This window comes from Anguilla rostrata, chromosome 7 (assembly GCF_018555375.3).
Source record: "Anguilla rostrata isolate EN2019 chromosome 7, ASM1855537v3, whole genome shotgun sequence".
NCBI classification, from domain to species: Eukaryota; Metazoa; Chordata; class Actinopteri; order Anguilliformes; family Anguillidae; genus Anguilla; species Anguilla rostrata.
The window spans coordinates 41891119-41911351 of NC_057939.1; the positions used below are offsets into that span (position 1 = coordinate 41891119).

General features: G+C 49.0%; 1 protein-coding gene across 4 annotated transcripts in view; it reads left to right on the plus strand.

The window, feature by feature from the left end:
* The window catches only part of LOC135259710 (FERM and PDZ domain-containing protein 1-like), a 33253-nt gene extending 13827 nt beyond the window's left edge, over positions 1-19426 (plus strand). For 3 of the 4 annotated variants that reach the window (XM_064344352.1, XM_064344353.1, XM_064344354.1), the window contains 14 exons: positions 1061-1224; positions 3372-3474; positions 5107-5152; positions 5831-5935; positions 6249-6344; positions 6737-6883; positions 7255-7374; positions 8282-8418; positions 8998-9124; positions 10065-10157; positions 10976-11158; positions 12312-12456; positions 12677-13525; positions 16562-19426. In XM_064344352.1, coding sequence (XP_064200422.1) covers positions 1061-1224; positions 3372-3474; positions 5107-5152; positions 5831-5935; positions 6249-6344; positions 6737-6883; positions 7255-7374; positions 8282-8418; positions 8998-9124; positions 10065-10157; positions 10976-11158; positions 12312-12456; positions 12677-13525; positions 16562-19047 — 4801 coding nt within the window. In that variant the 3' untranslated portion in view covers positions 19048-19426. The remainder of the gene's footprint in view (positions 1-1060; positions 1225-3371; positions 3475-5106; positions 5153-5830; positions 5936-6248; positions 6345-6736; positions 6884-7254; positions 7375-8281; positions 8419-8997; positions 9125-10064; positions 10158-10975; positions 11159-12311; positions 12457-12676; positions 13526-16561) is intronic. The other variant, XM_064344355.1, reaches the window with a different exon arrangement.
* Positions 19427-20233: the final 807 nt, after the last annotated feature.

A 20233-nucleotide genomic window follows, 5' to 3' on the forward strand; every position in this document is an offset into this window, starting at 1 on the left:
TTCAGGTCTGTGAGCACAATTAATTGCTAGCGCAATTAGAGCTCTCCTGCCTGGTTCTGCTGAAAAGAAAGCTATTTTCAGGATAGGGGATGCTTTCCTCGCTGCACACTGTCTTGACACCCCTGCATGTTAAAAAGGCAATGTGCTAACATCAGACCTGTGGCACAGGAACGTGTGATTGGAAGGTTCACACATGTCTGTATGAATAGGCATCCATGTTCCTTCAGTGTAAAATCTGCAAGCTGCTTACAAAATCACATCTTGTTAACGTTACAGACTCTCTAAAGCACGTAGTTTAGTATGTAACCTTTTTTGTTGTTTAAAATGACTGACAAATCAACATATTGTACCCTGACTTTTTTTCAAAGACATTTATTACGTGTTTCCATGTAAAAGTATCCCTATTCATATCAGTACCAAGATGCTATCCATACAGAATCCATTTTCACAACAATGGGGATATATAAGTACTTGCATAGTCACCATGATTTAACTTTAAAATAAATTATTTATTTATTTTTTAATCTAATTTTAGATTGTGATATTTGATCACATCTTGCACGTATTTCAGGCAGTTCAGGAAAACGGTGTCAGTTAATCGATGTAATGGCTATGATAGCGATCAGCTCCTCGCCCTTGGCACGTGTTTCGTGTTGGTTGGGCTCCTTCCACCAAATGAAAGGCAGAGGGCAGTGGCAAATGTATCTGTTTTTGGGGTCGAATCAAGGCTCCATTTTAGGGCCCAGAAAACTCCTCCCGACATTATGCCCACGAAGCTATTTGCTTTAAAAGCAACGGTACATAAAGCTAAAATTTTGCCATGTTGCCCGAAGGCATAATTTGTAGAACTGATATATTTACCGATATTTAAGGTTAATATATTAGCTGCCGTTTGTGGCCAGCAGGGGGTGCCCCCCAAGTCTCTGGGGCCCCAAGCAATTGCGTGGTTTGAATGTGGCGGCGGGCACACGGCGGGTGGCCCCTGCCCGGCCGCTGCCTGTGTGGCCCCACGTGCCATGACCGCGAAGTGACCTCCTCCGTCGTCTCCGCCGACCCGCAGGGAGAGGAAGTCGCCGGACGGGAAGTCGGGCGGGGCCGGCTGCTGCGGGCAGCAGAGCGTCGCCGTGCGGGTGACGGTGCAGATCCTGCGCGACCCGCTTCTGGAGTCTCACGGGTTCAGCGTCTCCGACCGGCCCCCCCTGCAAGTGAGGGACGTGACTTCAGGTACTCCTCCCTCTCCCCCCCCCCATTCTCCACTGAACATTACATTACATTACAGTCACTTATCCAGAGCGACTTACACAACATTTTAAATAGCGTTTTTACATTGCAACCATTTATACATGGATATGTGTATGTATGGTTGCAAGACCAGCTCCTTACCGATTATACTACACTGCCGCCCTATATGAACAAGTACGCGCTCCCACCCTTGTATTCTCAGAAGTGGTTCACCTTGTGTGAAACATACTTGTCTTTCTGCATTTTATGTGTAATTTGCTCTCTTACATACCTGTGCTGACTTGGGGATGTGCTGAGGTTCTCTTTATTAAAATGCTTTTGTGTGCCAGTGCTGGCCTGTAAGCACACTGCGTCACAAGCTGCTGGGTGAAAAATGACCTTTTGGGCGAGTTAAAGGAGACGCATCAGAAACCGGACCACTTCCGACTGGAAGTCACAAAACACATGATTTAGTCGTTTTGAGTGCCAGGGCCAGCAGTCAGAATCGTGAAACCCTTCTTACTCAGAAGACAATACTATTTTCAAGCATTAAGAGATCAGAAAACCCAAGGATCACACCGATATTGATTGCTTCCTCTCCTGGTTCTCAGGCTGTTACTGTCGCACGGAGCATGGGAAACCTGCTGAATTATAGTCATCTGTGCCCTTGGGTTACAGACCCTGATTTAAGGAGATCTAGACTGTTAGGTTAAGGATTAAGTAGGTTAAGGATGAGCCATACCTCGAAAAAGCCTTCCGTACGAGCGTTTTGAAAACCTAATTGATTCTGAGAACGGTAATCCGGCTGTGTCTTTTGTTTATTAAGTCAGGCAGTTAAAATCAATTAGATAGTGTCCGTGATCACCACCAGCAATGAATAACCAAAGGCACTAACGCGCTTTAGCAAAAATCAATATTTCGTACAAATGGCTCGCCATTAGCTACTGTATCTGACGAGCAACGGTCAAGGGGGGGGCTGCTGTTGAAAGCGTCGTTCGCTCGCTTAATGGTAATATGGGGAGGAGATGAACCACTGGGACGAGATGAACCGTGGAGCTGTCTTAAAACAGAGGGTGGGGCTCTTGTTATTAGGGTGGTTAGAATACGAAGCAGTTGGTGTGAGAAAAGCAGGTGTTATTGAGTATGTGAAATGGAGTCGTTAAAAAAAAATTGGACCAGTAATTCCAAGGTATATTGACATTGCGCATTAAAACCCTGTTGTGCAAATGTTTTGGTTTGAATTTCTGGACCCCTGGCCGCTCTCTGTGTGCAATTGTGTGCACGGGCACAGCCTTTGTGGCTTGTGAACTGTGGGGGTTGTAAATCCACTGTGTTCCATTGAGTACACTGCTGGCAAGAGTCGGGGGGTCGTCCCCGGGGGGGACGGAGCCCAAACAGAGAGGATGTTCTCCCTGCGACGGGGGCGGCGCTAATTGGGGAGCGGCTGCGGCGGCCTCTCCCATCTGCTCCCCCCGTAAATCCGCCATCGAGCGGGTTGTAAGGGCGCGGCGAACGAGCGCCCTTTCGGCACCCTCTGCCTCCGGTGTGTCGAAAGGAGGGGGAGGGGGGGGAGGAATGACCAAACGAAACAAACAAAAATGTCCTTTGTCGTCGCTTTTTTCTCGCGGGTGCTCTTGGTCCCGCGTCGTCTCGAGAGTTCCGCTTGCGCCGTCTTAGCCCCGTCGCTCTCCCCGCAAATCGGCACGCGGGCCTCCCTGCGGGAGCTCCTGGCGCTCCGCTGTCTGGTAATTAAGATTCTCCCTGCCGGCGAGCCGCACCGGGGAGGCCTTGGCAAGGCAGGGCCTCGCGGTGTCTGCGTCTTGGCCCGCAGACAAGCGGTTATAAATAGGCAATGCGCGCGGACGCCTGAAACGGCTCCAAGCAAGAGCCCTCTCCGCACAGCTCGACACTTTTATCTCTTATTCTATATTGTGTTTCCGGAAACTGGACGAGGACATGATTTAAGGGCCGCGGTGAGTTGTCGCAATCTCGCAAAACCGTGATAAATCTCAAAAGTGTACGAGGAGGCGGTTGGCTTAATGCAGTGCATATTGCTGTTCTGTCGGTAGTCTTGCATCAGAGGCGCGTGGCATGTCTGCGCATGGGTGAATGCGCAGGCCAATCGTTTGTGTGCTCTGTGTGTGCGTTAGGCGGCCCGGCAGATGGGATACTGGTCCCTGGCGATCAGCTGCTGAAGATTAACAATATCGCAACAGACGACCTGTCCCCTGAGCAAGCGGCAGTGATTATCAGGTGAGCCACTCCCACTTCCCGCTCCCCTTTGTTTGATCATCAGGTGAGCCACTCCCACTTACTGCACTTCTTTGTGTGATCATGAGGTGAGCCACTCCCATTTTCCCCACACCCCTCTGTGAGATCATCAGGTAAGCCACTCCCATTTTCCCATGCCCCACTGTGTGATCATCAGGTGAGCCACACCCCTCTGTGAGCTTGTCAGGTTAGCCAGCCTTGCAAATTGTGAGGTCATTCAGTAAACTCCTCTGTTGTCCATACTCTTGCTTTGCATTGGTGTCATGTCTCAAGTCAATGGGGGACTGACAGATTCTATGATGTATGATGAGTTCTCACTGCCTGAATTCAGAGTATATTCATGACGTAGAGATGAATTCTTTGGATAAACATATTCTGAGAAGCACTAAAATTTGTTTTGTGCTATTAGCACAGTGTGGTACATTTAGGGATGGATTTTTCCCGTAATGATGGCCATTCATTTAAATAATAAACATATTTTACATAATTGAACTGTTTTGTCAGCTAGCAACCATCTCTAACTTGAGAAGAAAGTACACTATGGTAGGACAACTAGAGAAACCTTGGGGTTATTTTCCAGGGGTATCATTCAGTTCAACTGGCACATTTTTAATCAAGCAAAATAAACTAAAATTCTTGTCATTACGTGCCCCACATAGACTGTGCTCTCACGCCACAAGCACTTTTGTTGCTGAAGTGGCGTGGGATGGGTTACCATCGCCGCATTACAATTTATAATAAAGTGGAGAGAACTGCAGAATGTGTCTTTCAGTGAAGGTAGATCCCTCCAGCTTTCAGTGCTTGCCTTCCTCTCTTATAATAATCACGACAGTGCCTTGTAATACTGGACCTAAAGCGACTGAAGACAGGCATGTCAGCCATAGGGTTAATTCAGTCCTCTTCGCTTCTTGAAAATAAGCAAATTGACTGTCGGAAAATACCGGTCATAATTTCCTTGGTGGGCAGTTGGCTGTGGGACCTGTCCATTCTAAAAATGAGTTCCAGGAATTCAAGGAAGCTGGCTTGGCAGACCTTGCTGCATTACTGCTTCATCTCATTTGTTCATATACTATAGTCATGCCCTCGCAGGGTTGACAGGTTGACTTAGGACATTTCCAACCTGATTGGATTTTTTGTCACTCTTGCTCTAAGTTAACAAAATGTATGAGGAAACGTAGGCTTTTCGAGCACTGATAAATGCTCTGTTATAGTAATGAGTTTCTGTGTGCATATACTTTGCTGTTTTAAACAGTTGACCACGACCCAGGAGTTTTTCCTGCCATATTTTCCAGCTATATCTCCCTGCATCCTCGAGACTGCATTCTGAATCCCTGCTGACTCTGTAAAAAACAGTTGATTCATTTAGTAGTTTGCTGCAGCGACGCTGCTGGGACCGTCTACTGGGACACTGCTGTTTCATGCTTATGTGGCCTTTCTGGAACAATGAAAAGATGAAGAGAAACTTTCTCATATGCGGCTACTCGCCCGTGTTCCTGTGGAGTTATGTGCAGCCCCCTAGTCCAATAACAGTGTTCCTGCAGCTCAGGAGACTGATGGCGCCGTCCTCAGTGGAAATTGTCCAATTACATCTCTCCCTTTTGTGTGTCTTTCCAGTGAGGTGCCGGACTCAGTGACCATGACCATCCTCAGACAATCTTCGGTGAGTGTCGGTGCTCTGACCGAGGCAGATGGAGGGGTCTGCTTTGGTATTTGATTTGGTGCACAGTTGCTTTTGGGGTCTCTGAGAGATGGTGCTGATGTTCACATGTACATTTCGAATGTCTGTTTGTAGTTACAGATCTCCTCTGAAGTATATGTCATTGCCTGCAAATATAAGAACATAGATGGCTGTTCACAGTAAAAACAAAACAAACTAAGCAGTTTAAAATGAAACTTATTATTAACTATGTCTGAAGTCCTTACATGCACATATGAACCACCATTTGTGATTTTACAAGTAGTTTTGCTTAAAAGTATGGATTCGGGCTTTTAAACCACAAAGAGTGTGGCATATTTGTCCCTCTTTGGCCTTTGGGGTATATTATTGCCCCTGCTTTCTGGCAATGTAATACACAGTGAAGTCCACAACTCTTCTGAACCCATAGCTGTTGCAGCTTTTGGAAAACCTCAAAGAAAAGTGGTGTGGGCGTGTGTGTGTTTACATGTGTGAGCATGTGTGCATATATGTATGTGCGTGTGTATGCAGTATGTGCTTGTGTGTTTGTGTGTATTTCCGTGCATGCGTGTGCATGCGTGTCTGGGATTACATATGTTGACGATATATACGGTCAGTCTGGGATTATATGCAGTTGACGGTGTGTGCTGTGTTGTCCCGTAGGGCCCGAAGTCTTCCTTCATGACCGCAGAAAAGAGGGCACGTTTGAGGTCCAATCCGGTGAAGGTGCGCTTTGCAGAGGAAGTGGTGGTCAACGGTCACGCTCAGGTATGACTGTAAAACAGCACTTTTCCATCTCTCATCTCTCACATTTTTTCCCCTTCATCACACACATACCAGCACATGCAGTTCACACCAATGAATGTGTGCACCTTCACACACTTTTCCACATTTTAAATGAGAGTCCACATTTAAAATAAATACATGCGCAATTAAATGTAAAATTACGCTGTGGAAACGAACACTACATTTCCCAGTGTGTGTACCCATGTGTCTATAAATATCTGTCACGCAACTGCTGTATATATTTTAAGTAGCTCCTGAAAAACTCATCATTGTGATTGCATCTTGTCTCTTCTAGGGAAACTCTCTTCTCTTCCTCCCTAATGTATTGAAGGTGTACCTGGAAAATGGCCAAACAAAGGCCTTCAAGTTTGGGGCCACGACCACAGTGAAGGTATTAATCCATTAAGCATTCTGTCCTTCCCTCTACATCTTTGGCGAACATGCTAAGACATAGCCATGTCAGCACCTGGGGCCTCTGATTGTATTGGAATGATGTCATATTGTGGTATTGACTGGACAGCTGGCTCTGCACCAGAAAGGATTTCCCCACTTGACAGTGTATAGCGTATATCTTCCACTTGGGGTGTATTGAATAAGCAGGAGAATCACAAATCATTTCATTGATACAACACTCTAATTAGTGGTAAAATCCAGACTTTTAATTTGAAGTGCGGGACCCGGGGACCCTGCTGTGGGTGTTTAAATTGAAATAAGTGAGGTTGTGTGTATAATTCCCTTGAGCTGCTACCTTGTTGTGACTGTGACTGTCGTTCCATGTCTCAGGACATCCTCGACACGCTGAAGGAGAAGCTGTCCATTCGCTGCATTGGGTACTTCGCCCTGGTCCTGGAGCAGCAGTACACTACCACCAGGCTACTGCTGCTGCACGAGGAGGAGATAATCCAGAAGGTTCTATCACACACACGCAAAGTACTTTTGACATCCTCATACGCAAATTCATGCATGCACTCACAAATAAACATACGATATGAGAATCCCGAACGCTCTGTCACACAGAGTATTGTCGGAATATCCATACACAAATGCACACATGCACACATGCACTCGCAAATAAACATCCGGTATGAGATAATCCAGAAGTTTTGTCATATGCACAAAGTATCGTCTACACACACACACACTCGCACACAAAAATACAGTATCTGCACACAAATAGATACACATGCACGCTTTGACTAATGCACACAAAACAGGTTTAAAGACTTGCATCTGGTACAATCTGATATGAGGCCAAGAAAGCAGGAATTAAGCCACTGACTGCCCTCCTCCCCCCCACCCAGGTTGTGCAGAAGAAGGATTCCCATGACTACCGCTGTCTGTTTCGAGTGAGCTTCCTGCCCCGTGATCCGCTGGAACTGCTTCAGTGTGACCCTGTGGCCTTCGAGTATCTATATCTGCAGGTGAGAGTGTGGTTGGGATTAACCTGCAAAGACACGTATGGCTGAGTACATTACCCTGCAAAAACGGCATGGTTGAATATATTAGCGCATTAACAAGGGCACAGTCAGGCACCTCTGTCTGCAGTTGAGAGTATAGTGGAGTACCTCTAGCAGCATTTGTGACTATATTGTAGTACCTCTACCTCCAGGAGAGAGTAGAGTGATGTACCTCTGCCTGCAGGTGAAAGTATAGTGGACTGTGTCTACCTGCACATGTGAGTATAGCAGAGAACCTCTGTCTGCAAGTGAGAGTATAGTGGAGTTCCTCTACCTGCACATGTGAGTATAGTGTATATCTGTCTGCAGGTGAGAGTATAGTGGAGTACCTCTGTCTGCAGGTGTGAGTATAGTGGAGTACCGCTGTCTGCAGGTGAGAGTATAGTAGAGTGCCTCTGTCTGCAGGTGTGAGTATAGTGGAGTCCCTCTGTTTGCAGTGAGGTAGTGAGTACTTGTCTGAGGTGTGAGTATATGGAATACGCTGTCTGCAGGTGGGGTATAGTAGAGTGCCTGTCTGCAGGTAGTATAGTGGAGTCACTCTACCGCGGTGGTGTATGCAGAGTACACTGTCTGCAGGTGAGGTATGAGTCCCTGTCTGCGGTGAGATGGTGGGAATCGGAGAATCGTCTGGACATCATGAGAGCATGGTTTAGCAATCGCCTCCAGTGAGTGCGTCGACTGCTCAGCTACGGTAGAGTATGACCAGCTAGCCAGAGGAATACGGTTAGCATGGATCACAGAGAATTCTACTGGTATAGCCAAACCCTACAGACGGTTTCAGCCTAGGAGATGGTGTCCAATCGGAGACAGGAATAACAGGAAGTGGGGCGCGACTGAGGCTGACGCGCGCACGTTCTCTTTGCGTCCGCAGAGCGTCAGCGACGTGCTGCGGGAGCGCTTCGCCGTGGAGATGAAGTGCAACACGGCCCTGTGCCTGGCGGCGCTGCACATGCAGGAGAGGGTGCACAGCTGCGGCCACACGCACAAGACGTCCGTCAAGAGCATCACGTGAGCGCCCCCCCCCCCGTCTGCTTGTGCACCGGCGCGCGTGACACGCGGTCAGGAGAGGATTCAGGCAGTTTTGTTCTGCTTCCAGAAAGGCTGTGTCTCACTGAAAGCATTCAAGTTCATCTCTGACCATATTTATTGTCGACATGTATTCTCAGAGACATCATAAAAACATTAGGTCAATTGCCGCATGCTCATCTGGAGTCTAATCTCCTAGACCACGGAACTGTATTACAACCGGAACAGCTAATCCGTATTTCACAGATTTGAATAGCTGTTCCAGTTTTAATGCAGTTTCGTGGTCTCGGGATTTAAACCTGAGGTTTAAACTCCAGCTGAAGCTCACTGAAAATTTTTCAAATGCAACGTAATGGTTCAATTACGTGTTTTGATCCAGTTGAATTAGCTGTTGAATTCTGAGCTTGATATGAACTGTTTAAAAAGGCAAGAAGTGGACATGCTAGATTTCTACACGAAACTGTAATACACAACCACAGCTGTTCACTACAACAATTAAGATCTCAGTGTACTTTTTGTCCGTAGTTTACTAAGTATGATTGGAATCCTGTCCTCTGGTAGGAAAGAATGGGGCATTGAGAACTTCATCTCTCCAACCCTGCTGAGGAACATGAAGGAGAAGGACCTCAGGAAAGCCATCAGCTATCACATGAAGAAGACTCAGAGTCTTATGGAGCCGAGGCAGAAGGTAACAGACACAGAAGAGAGCTTGCGTTTTCCCTGCATTACCACTGTCCTCCCCAGAGCCCTGCCCTCCCCTTTCACCCTAATGAATAGAATGGAATGTTTAATAGAAGATAAAGTGGAAGAACAAGCCGTTTTGGCAGAGAATCCTGATCCCAAGCCATACATTGTGCTCCTCTCTGGTCTGGCTAGAGTGCTTTCTTCTGCTTCGAGAGTTTTGCCTACAGTGGTTACATGAGTAATATCGGAAAAGGAGGGCCTGGACCATTTAATTGCGCCCGCAACACCTTCTATTTGTTACACGATAGTGATTGGTTCAAATTTGTAACCCATCCCCCACATACCTGTCCCACCACTTTCCCCTTTAGCATCCTCAATGTTACTCAATCCTTTTAACTGATCCAGATCAAGTAAGACACCAGAAGATTTTCTAGTTGGGTTCATATATGCTGCAATACATATACCATAAGAATAATGTCAAATCATTGATATTGTTAGGGGGAAGGAAAGTCCGTTTTATGTCAAAAACTGAATTTTATGTCTTTTCCTGAGGTGTTTTGACACACATTCTAACCTCAGTTCTTCTAACCCTGACTGTAGAGTCGTTAGCATGGTTTTTAGTGTGAACTCAGTTGTCACAGAGATTCTGTGCATATCCATGGTGATTCAAATCAGAAAGTACGGCTCTAAAGAATAAATATTCATAAGAATCCGCCTTCATCAGATCTATTTTAAGCAAATGAATGCAGATGCAGTATTCTGTGTGAGGCACAGGAAGTCTGACAACTTGTAGTTTAAAATATTAAAAAGTTGCACTAATGTGGTGCCTACCTAGTACATACTTTCTACTTAACCTGAAGACATGCTGTTGAGGGCCATGCCTTGTCCCAGCCACTGTAACATAGGTTCTCACCTGGAGCTTTTCCCTGCTTTGTTCCGCACAGGTGCTGTCCGTAGTCCAGGCCCGTCTGAACTACCTGAAGCAGCTGGGGGATCTCATGTCATACGGGGGGAAATTCTTCACAGCCACAATGATGGTAGGGGAGTGGCCACTCAGACAGATTCGCTAAGGACAGTTCTCTTGACTAGAAGGCCAAGTCTGTGACTGCAAAAGTATGCCTGACATTAAAATGAGATGTAGCCTTTCATTACCGTTTTTTTACTTGGAACCCACAATGAGCACTTCTAATAAAATACATAATGAGATGTTAAATGTATGTTTAGAACGGGTCATTCCGTTCACTTCTTTGGGTCAAGCACTGTGTCATAGTTGTTCTTGAACACCCAAAGGGTCTTTATATTATGCTTCTGGGTATGCTATTTCATGCATTAATAAACATTCTGTTCATTAATGCCAGCTTTTTCTGCACATTGTGGCTCCAGTAGAGCTATTAAGAGTGGATTGAACAGAATTAAATGTATATTTATGCAGCTTTCCTACACCTAAGCTGCTTATCCCTGTCAGAAGTCACTGTTAAAATGCATTAGTGGTAATATTCAACAATTTCCGTGAAACTGTAAAAGAATATAGCAATACGTTTGCATTTATCCAATTTATTAATCTCGCATTATCTCAATTGCGAGCAAGAAAATGGCTGCCAGTTTTCATTTTCTTCAAGCCACCATTTTAATATGACCGGCCTTGCTCTTCCTCCATGTGCCTGACAAAACTATTATCCAAATTTGAATTAAAAGCGGTCTCCAGCCCAAAGTGCTCGGTAATTCTCAATGGAGTGACTAAGTGAAATAGCAGGATTGTAGTGGTGTATTTCACTAATGTTGAAGGTTAACTGGATACCCTTTTCTGTGAACATACCCCCCCCCCCCTCCCCTCACCCTGCCCGCACACCATCAGTACCAGGAGAGAGAGAATCTGGTGAACCTGCTGGTGGGGGCCAGGTACGGAATCAGTCAGGTGGTCAACCACAAGCTGAACCTCCTGTCCCCCCTGATGGAGTTCTGCAGCATCAGCCGCGTGGAGCTGATGCCTGAGTCCGAGAAGGTCAGCCTGGTCAGGATCTATATACCGGACCTCAAGGTGAAGTGGAGTCACAGTACCGTTCATCTGCAATCATAGTACCATTCACCACAAATCACAATACAGTTTGCCTGCAATCAGTATATGGTTCACCTGCTATCACAGTACCATTCACCTTCAGTCGCAGTACTATTCACCACTAATCAGAATACGGTTTACTTGCAACCGCGATACGGTTTACCTTCAATCACAATATAGCTCACCTGCTATCACAGCACCTTTCACCTGCAGTTACATTACCATTCTCCTGTAATCACAATATTTTTCACCTGTTATCACAATGTGGTCTACCTGCAATCACAGTACCACACACCTGTAATCTCAATGTGGCCTATCTGCAATCACGGTACCACACACCTGCAATCACAATGTGGTTCACCCGCAATCACAGTACCTTTCCCCTGCAATCACAATAGAGCTACCCTGGAATCACATTACCATTCACTTGCAGCCGTGATCACTGATCACCACAATGAAGGTGCTGTTCACCTGTAATCATAGTACATTTCACCCGCAAGTACTATTCATGTGCAATCAAGGTACCGTTCACTTCTAACCAATGTACTGTTCATCTGGAATCACTGTGTTGTCCACCTGCAATCATGGTACTACTCTTGTTGTCATGGTACTTACTTTCAGCACGTAGCTGTTCTAAAAGCGATCCATATTTTCAAAAGAACCACAGGGAAAGCATTTAGCTGAACAAGCCAGCAATTAATCAATTGTTCTTTGAAGGATAATGAATCATTTTTTTTCATGCGCCCAGTCTCCCTGACCTTTATTTTTTCTCACACAGATATTGTAGGCGTCGACTAAAGATATGCAGTTATAAAAATAAGCTGCAGATTATACAGTGGAGAATTGAAAGTGTGGGCTGCAGAGAAAATGGACACAGATCATGGGTGAAATTCAGAAACTGTACAGTTAAGAATTACAATAATATATTGCAAAGAGGCAGTTGAAGATTCTGTATGTGGCAGCTGGAACAAATATGAACCTCCCTCCCAGTCAAATATATAAGCGCCAAGAGCATTGGAACTGGTCACCATTCTTCACCCATTTTCACATGATGGTCAATGTGAAGGTTAAGCCACACCCCCATGACAGTGAAGCCACACCTCCTGCCTCCCGTAACACTGCTTTCTGTCTCCAGCCCGTCACTCTGCTGATGGAGCCTGTAGCTGCCAAAGACCTGTCGTGCCTGGTGAGTGGCTACTGCAAGCTGGAGGCGGAGCGAGCCCAGGCCGTCTTCTTATTGGCCAACCAACCCAGGGAGCATCGCATCTCAGCTGAGGAGGGTACGGAGCGAAACAAAGAAAGAGTCTGTGAACCAGACTTTCCTAAGAACTGAAATATTTATTGCCTGATAACTCCCAATTTATCATAGATAGGTTTGTTACGGTTGAAAAGCTACTGTGTGGCAAGACCGTATGTTCTATGGAGTAAAACCTAATAGGATGTTTATGCGGTCGCTCAGTTAGTGCTAATAGCGTTTTGTCCGCTGTGCTGTGCTTGCAGGTTACGGGTCTCGAGGCTGCAGCGATTCGGACGAGTCCTCTGAGGAGGACGCCTCCGCTGACGCTTCGGAGGACTTCCTCGAAAACGAGCCCGGTGCCGCGCCCGAGAGCGAAGCAGAGAAGCTCGAGGAAGCAGGAGGAGGAGCGGACGAGGGAGAGGAGGAGGAGGCGCAGGAGGAGGAGACCTCCACGGCGGCATCGGCCGGGGACAGCGCGGAGGCGAAAGGAGGGGGAGGGGCCAACGAACGGAGGAGCGAAGGGCACCTGGGCGAGGACCTGTTCCTGGAGCTGTCGGACTGGTGCCACACCGACTCTCGAGTGGACGCCAGCTTCTCCAGCGACTCCATGGACGCCCTGACGGAGGACCCCGTCGCGCCCCGTCCCTCCGACGGGTTGCCAGGCCGCCAGCCTAGCCTCGCGGACGCGCCCGCCAGGCCGGAGCCGAAGGCGGAACCCGTCGCCCCCCGACCCGCCGACATCGACCCGTCCCTGTGCTTCGCCGAGCTCTCCCGCATGGTCGACTTCCTGCCCAGCCCGCCGGAAGCCAGCGAGGAAGAGGAGGAGCAGGCGCGCTCTGGCAGCCTGCTCCTGCTGCAGGGGGACCGGGCGCTCGCCTGCGGGAGGCACAAACCGCGGTGCCGCTACGACGTCCGCCCCAAAGCCGGCGGCCCGTCCGAACCGCCACCCGTCCGCTCGCAGAGGGCTGAAGAGTGGGACCTGCCCCAGGACCCGGGCCCGGCCCCCGTGGTGCAGCCCTCGTTTGTTTTCGGGGACAGCAGCTCGGAGGACGAGTTTTTTGACGCGCCCGACCGATTCGCTCCGTCGGTGTCCGCGGCGGATAGCACCTCAGGTATTTTTTACCTCGGTTTATCCGACGCTTCTTTCTGGGTCGCGACGGCAACCGTTTAAAAAAAAAAAAAAAAAGTGCGCTCTTAAAATCACATTAAACTTTTGTGTTTGAAAACCAATTTGAGTAGCCATCTTGTCTCTGGGGAAAATTGGATGAACAAACTCGAAATCGGTCACGAAAGAGCCTGACGGTGGGTATGGTGGGACACAAAATTGAAGAATACAAAATTGAGAGAACAATTGCTTTTTTTTTTTTTTTAAAGTCCACACAAAGAACCAAGAAAGGACCAAGAAATAGGCTAGATCTTCCTGTGGCGTACTTTATCCACCACCTCACCATCTCTGCTAGTCATAGCAGAAACTGTGGGGAAAACAATTTAGTTTTACAGGAAAGTGCCCCCAAAATGTTCCCGTTTTCCAACACTTTGCAATAAATTGCGTGTTAAATAGGTAAATGATTCAGACAGCGTGCTGCTGTTGCCTCATAAAATATAACTTTTATTACACAGTTGTCTTTTTATCGACAGCTCCTTCCTGTTGAGCTCCTGTGGCTTGGTCATTTGATAATAGTACTATTATTTGATGCTGCAGTTCAGGAAGGTTTTAATTCTCATAGTGTAGCTAAAGTCAATATTGGCAGAGAAAACAACAGAACAAATATAAGTGGGCTAACAGCAGGCATCTTGATCAAAAACGATTTGCCTGACAGGCAGTGGTATTAAATTCATATTGATCCCGGTTCCAGTGATATTTAATATTTTAATTGTATTAAGTTGAATATTAAATTCATATTCAAATATTAAACCAAAAATTAGAACATTATCTGTAAGATTTAAAATATTGAATATATTGATTATGGATAGACCGATAATCCCCTGCACCATGTCCCAGTCAGTTGTATTTTAGCTGCACACTGCTCCTCCAGTTAGCCACCGCTAAAGCTCTCATTCAGAAGCCAGCCATGTGTGTTATCACTGTCCTTGACAACTATTACTGTTAGTACAGGACACTGAAACATTACCATGGACCGGTCCATTAGCTGATGATCTAAAGCGTTATTAGAAATAAAAGTTGAGCAGAGCTTTGGGACATCCATAGATTTAGGACAGCGAGTCATACGGTCATTAATCTTGTTAAAAGCTAGCTACGGCAAGTGAAAAGCAGTGAGTTCGGTTCAGGTTGCGGAGGTACGACCGATTTGAAGGCTCGTCTCTCGATTCATTGTCAAAGCTGGCACACGGCCCTATCTGCACTCCTGCAACGTCCTGAGCACGTGTGTGATTTTACTGACCCATTTACAAATGACAAGCGTCGTCCATGAAGAAAAGTCTCGACTACTCTCTGCATATTTGCCATTTTTCTTCTGTAAGTTAATCAAAAACACAACATATTGTGTTGTAATTGCGACTTTCATGGGTAAAAAATTGATACGTTCTTTCGGAAATGACAGTTGCAGTTTGAATTATTTTAAAAAGAAAAACCATTGGAATGGGGCTGCTGGCTGGAGGTTTCGCCCTGTTAAGGCACTGTTCCAGTGCGTGGATGAGCCCTGCGGTCTGGTATCAAATCCGGGCTGTGGCCGGCATCCTGGCGAGATGACACATAATTGCCGCTGACATCACGCAAGGAGGAAAGTAGGCAGTGTTTCAGCCAGCTGGGATGATGATGTGTCGTCGCACACCACTGCCCCCCACTGGCCAACCCGGTGCTCACAGTCTGTGTGAGCCCAGTTAATCTTTAAAACATTCCTCTTAATAAAAGTGGTAAATTACGATTTGGTAATCAGACATTTAAAATGTCAGTAATTGGACATTTAAAATAGTTTTAGTCCAGCAACATGGGTTGAATGTCCTGTTGTCCTGCTGTCATCTAACATTCTCATGTTCTTCTTTCAAATTTAACTAATAAACAACAACCTAAACAATGATTTATTTAGTGTACACATTTACACCTTCCATAGCTGACAGTCTAAAACCACATTTGTATCACTTGGTAAAACAAGAGGCCATTTCTGTGTGGCCAGAATCTCTGAAAAATACAACGTCACCTCTTGTTCATGCTCATCCCATTCATGGAAGGAATTGCCCTGACAGGACTATCCTGCTGGCTGGTCAGCAGCAATGCTGGTGGGATCTATTGTAAATGTAAGTTTAAACCTGTATGTTTATGGAATATCTTTTAACATTCTCTCACATTGGCATTCACAATAACCTGTTTGGGTCTCTTATATTTATGGTGATTGATAGAAGTTGTTCGTGAGGCTGCATGTTCACTGAAGCAATTCTTATTAGGGGCCTTGCTTAAGGGTACAGTAGAAATGCACAACATGGGCATTTAACCTGAGGCCTCTGGATTGCAAGACCAGCATCTTAACCACTGCACTGCCCTCCTAGCAATTAAATTGCAGAAGATGGCGATTCTCCTATGTATAGTGTATACACAGCAGAAGCAATGGCACGCTTTGAGGTTTGAACTAAAAGATGTGGGTGTGGCACTTTCTTTTGAAATAGCAAAATGTTAATTACTATTTTGATGTAGAACATTTGAGAAACAGGGAGAGGCAAGGTCAAAATAAGAGAATTGTTTTGACCTTGCTGGCATACCTCAGAATACAATGGATACAAGATACTTTTATTGCCATGCAACGAGGGTTGGTGGTATTTGCATTTTGGTAGCTCTGAGAACAAGACTAACTGTTAGATCACCCGCGAAGACAGACAATGAAACCAGCACATAATGTATTTAAATGCCTATATGCCATACAAAGACAGACAGAACAAACCCAACCGTACAGTACAAGAACACCACAAAACTATACATATGATTAGTGCAACATGACAAGTGCAGGAGAAAGTGCAAGAGCCGCTTCAGTTCATTAGCCTGTAACAGTCTTATTTTGAGGAGAGGAACACGAATCACAGACAAGTTAGCAAAACATGATGAGCAGACCAACCAATAAAAATCAGGGACTGAACAAACTCTTAGAGTGGATTGGGGGGGGCTTATTGCAGTAATCTGTGTGAACCTCTCTCTACAGAAATGCTCCCAGAATGCAGGGTGAGGACGCAGGGTCTGAGCGGCGGAGCGAGGGAAGAGGAGAGGACCAGCAAGAGAAGAGGAGGGCAGCAGGAGACGGAACTGGAACCTTCCGTGAAAAAGTGCCACAAACGCCAGCCGTCCTTCCCAAGGTCGGATCGGCCGACGGCCGGGGAGGAGGGCGCGTGCCGCTACGACGGCAAACCCTCGGACTCGCCGTCTCGTCCTCGCTTCGCTTCCTCGAGCGGTTCGGCGACGGAGCTCGCGGCACCGGCGTCCAGGCCCGCGCCGAGCTCCTGCTCTCGCTTGGCAGGTTGTCGCGGCGACGGGACGCCCGGCAAGGCACGACAGATCCCCGCAGAAACGGCGGGCGAAGAGCGGGCCGGCGCGGTGGCGGGGTCGGCGACGGAGCGGCCCCCCGCGGCCTCCCCCTCCCTCTCCACCCCGGCCGTGGCTCGCTCCGCGGAGACGGAGAGCGGCGAGACGCGCGCCGCCGACGGGCGGGAGAGCGAGGAAAACCGCCGCGACGCTCCCGCTGCGGTGCGACCCGCCTCCGATCACGTGCTTCGCGGGGCCGCGGACGGTCTGCCGGCCGACCAACGGCAGAGAGAGGGGGCCGCCGCGGACTCGGGGGCAGGCGCCGCCAGGGCCCCCCTCGTCGAAAAACAGGAAGCGGGCCACCTCGAAGGAAACCCGGGGCGGCGGTCTCCCTCGCGTCCCCGTCGGCCGGGGGAACCCGTAGGCGGCCTCTCTTCGACGCTACCTGCCCCGCCCCGACCTCCCCTTCTGTCGTTACGTCCCCGTCTGTCCACGCCCAACACCCCCAGCCCCGAGAACGACAGGAAGAGCAGTAAGGAGGTCGACCAGCAGGCCGCCGCCCCTCCTCCCCCGTTCCGGTTGGACCACAGGAAGCGAAACAGCTGCTTTGCCCTGCTCCTGAGGAACGGCGTTTCGCCGAGCTACGAGAACCTCCTGCGCTCCGAAATGGAGGCCCTCGGTGTTAAAGACGCCGGCGCCGCCGGGGGGCCTGGCGCTTCGGCCAAAGAGCCGAAGAGGGGCTTGGACCTGCAGGGCTGCTCCTCGACGCTGGGGAGCCGCCTCTCCTCCTCCATGCTCCGGGGTAAGATCCAGAAGCTCCCCTTTTACCTGTCCCGGTCTCAGGAGCTCCACAGCGCCCACAGGGGCAACAGTAACCCTAACGACGGCCGCAGTTCGTCAGGGTCGTCCGAGCCGAGCCTGTGCACCGCAGAGGTCACGGCGGCCGTGGACGGGGGCGGCAGATTTGCAGCGAAGGCCGGCGAGATTGGCAACCGCTCGGAGGACCGTGCCCACCTCGGACCAGACGCTCGTTTGTCGGAGTCTAGTCTCTGCGTCAAAAACGATGACTCGGCCGTGGTTTCCTCCCCTGCGGATTTGAAACCGGAGACTCGGGCGCAACCGGATCCAAGTTTCGGATGCCAAGGGCCAGCGTCACAGTTTGAGCCGGGGGAGGGGTCAAATGCGGGGGTCAGCAACTCTTTCGCGAGGACTGCGGAAAACGGCGACCCGAAGCAAGCGTGCGGCGCCGTCCGACAGTGCGAGTCTGAGCAGCCCCTCCCCCTCCCTCATCCCTGGCCCCACCCCTGTCCCGGCAGAAGTGCCGGTCCCGGGTGCGCCTCGGCGTCAGGCGGGGCGGAGAAGCCGGCCCACCGGGAGGCCTGCGGGTGCCGGACGGTCTACGCCAACTGCTTCAGCGGGGACGCGGACGGGAGCGGGTTCGACGAGGAGCTGACGGTGCACGAGTTCTCCCGCAGGACGCAGGGGGCGGAGGGGGCCCCCCTGACGTCCCCGCTTCCCTCCTCTTTCTCCTCCCCCTCCTTCCCCTCTTTTCCCGCTGGCTCCCCTCTCTCGTTCCAAAGCGCGGGCGTCCTCTCTCACTCCGCCAGCACCGAGACCAGCCCCCTGCTGGCCTCTCCGGCCACGCCCACGCCCCCGGAGGAGGCGCTCACCCAGCTGCGGACCCGCCGCTACCGGCTGCCCGGCGGGTTCGCCTCCCTGCAGCGGGACGTGGAGGAGCTCCTGGCCCTCCTGCAGGGGCCGCCCTGGGACCGGTGGGAGTGGGACTCCCGCGACGGCCTCTTCTCCGAGAGCGGGCGGCTCCTCCACGCCGAGGCGCGCCGGCTAATGTCGGGCTGCCAGCAGGTGACCCGGGTGGGCCAGACGCCCGAGGAGACGCTGCAGTGCCTGGCCGACGGCTTCCGCGCCCTGGTGCGCCTGGCCGGCTCCTGCCTGCGCTCGCCCGGCGGGGCGGGGAGCCGCGCCCAGGCCCTGGGCGCCCTGAGAGACATCGCCGCCGCGTACGGGGAGTTCGCCCGGGCGGCGGAGAGGGCGAGCGGGAGGGAGAGCTGCCAGGACCTCAGCGTCAAGCTCCTGGCCAGGCAGTGCACCGCCCTCACCACCTCCATCTTCTGTCTCACGCAGCTCTACTGCACCATCACCTCTCTATGATTCTGGCTTTCGCCTCTGACCTTTGACCTTTGAACCCCGGTAGCCAATCTGTGAAACAGAGAAAGGCCATTATACCTCACTCAGACCACTATGTGTTAGTTCCTCCATTGGGGTAGGGAACTTTTGAATCTGTTTTGTGGAGGGGCTCATGTCCCCTCAAGCTGTAACTCAGCTGAAACACTCAATCTACTTCCAATTTGTTTCCAGGATCGAGGCCTTCTATTGACCCAATTAGTTTGTGTGGGTATTATCTGGCAGGTGGGGGGCTGTGTGATTTGTAGTTTGCAATAATCTGTGTTCGTGCGCATGTGCACCCGAACCGAGGTCTGTTTTTTTCTGAAACAGCACTTTGTCGCATCAATAAAATTGTGCCACTGAGTGCTAAAGGCCTTTCTTGTCTATGGAAGCAAGTTTGGAGCCTAACTTAGACTTTTTTTTTCTGCTTAGTGATGTAAGCTGTCAAAGAAGTGTGCTCCCTTTAAGTTTTCCTGTTACAATGGGGGAGGCTACACATGCCATGTCCAGGTTTATTTGTAATTGGCAAAGAAGAGAGCAGCCATTCATAGCCAGAAATGATGTGCGCCAAAACACATGCATGCACTGTGCCATACCAATACCAAAAACCTGCACATACATGCACTATCAGACAAAAACTCATTTAAGAACAGACTGATATGCCAAGGGACTTGTGCACAGCAAAGCAGATGTTGCTGTCCACAAAGGCAATTGCATGTTCTCCCCCACACTTGAAACCAGAATATTTATTTATGAGTGTATTAAAATTGAAAGTATATTTATTTACTTATTTATTTTTGCTTTCGTACACTTATCGCTCTGTGGTTTCCGTTGCTGGGGAAACCAGCAGCTGAAGCCGATGGTGGTCGGAGAGACTGTCCTTTGGGGCCGACGCGTCTGCCAAGCATGGCTCTCTACCTCCCGCCTCAGACTGAACGTTGTTTGTTCTTTCGAGCGCCGGTTCGTCACCGGAAAAGTCGCACTGCGGTGGAAAAAATTTTCTTTTTTCTATATCACAGTATTACTAATCATAGATGAAGGATATGTAGCTAATCTCGTTTGTATATACGTGAATTTCTAAATACAACAGGATATTTATTGAAGAAAAGGGTTATGCTGTCCTGAGTGTTTTTGAAGGGCTTTTTACACATTTGATTAATTTAGTTCATTG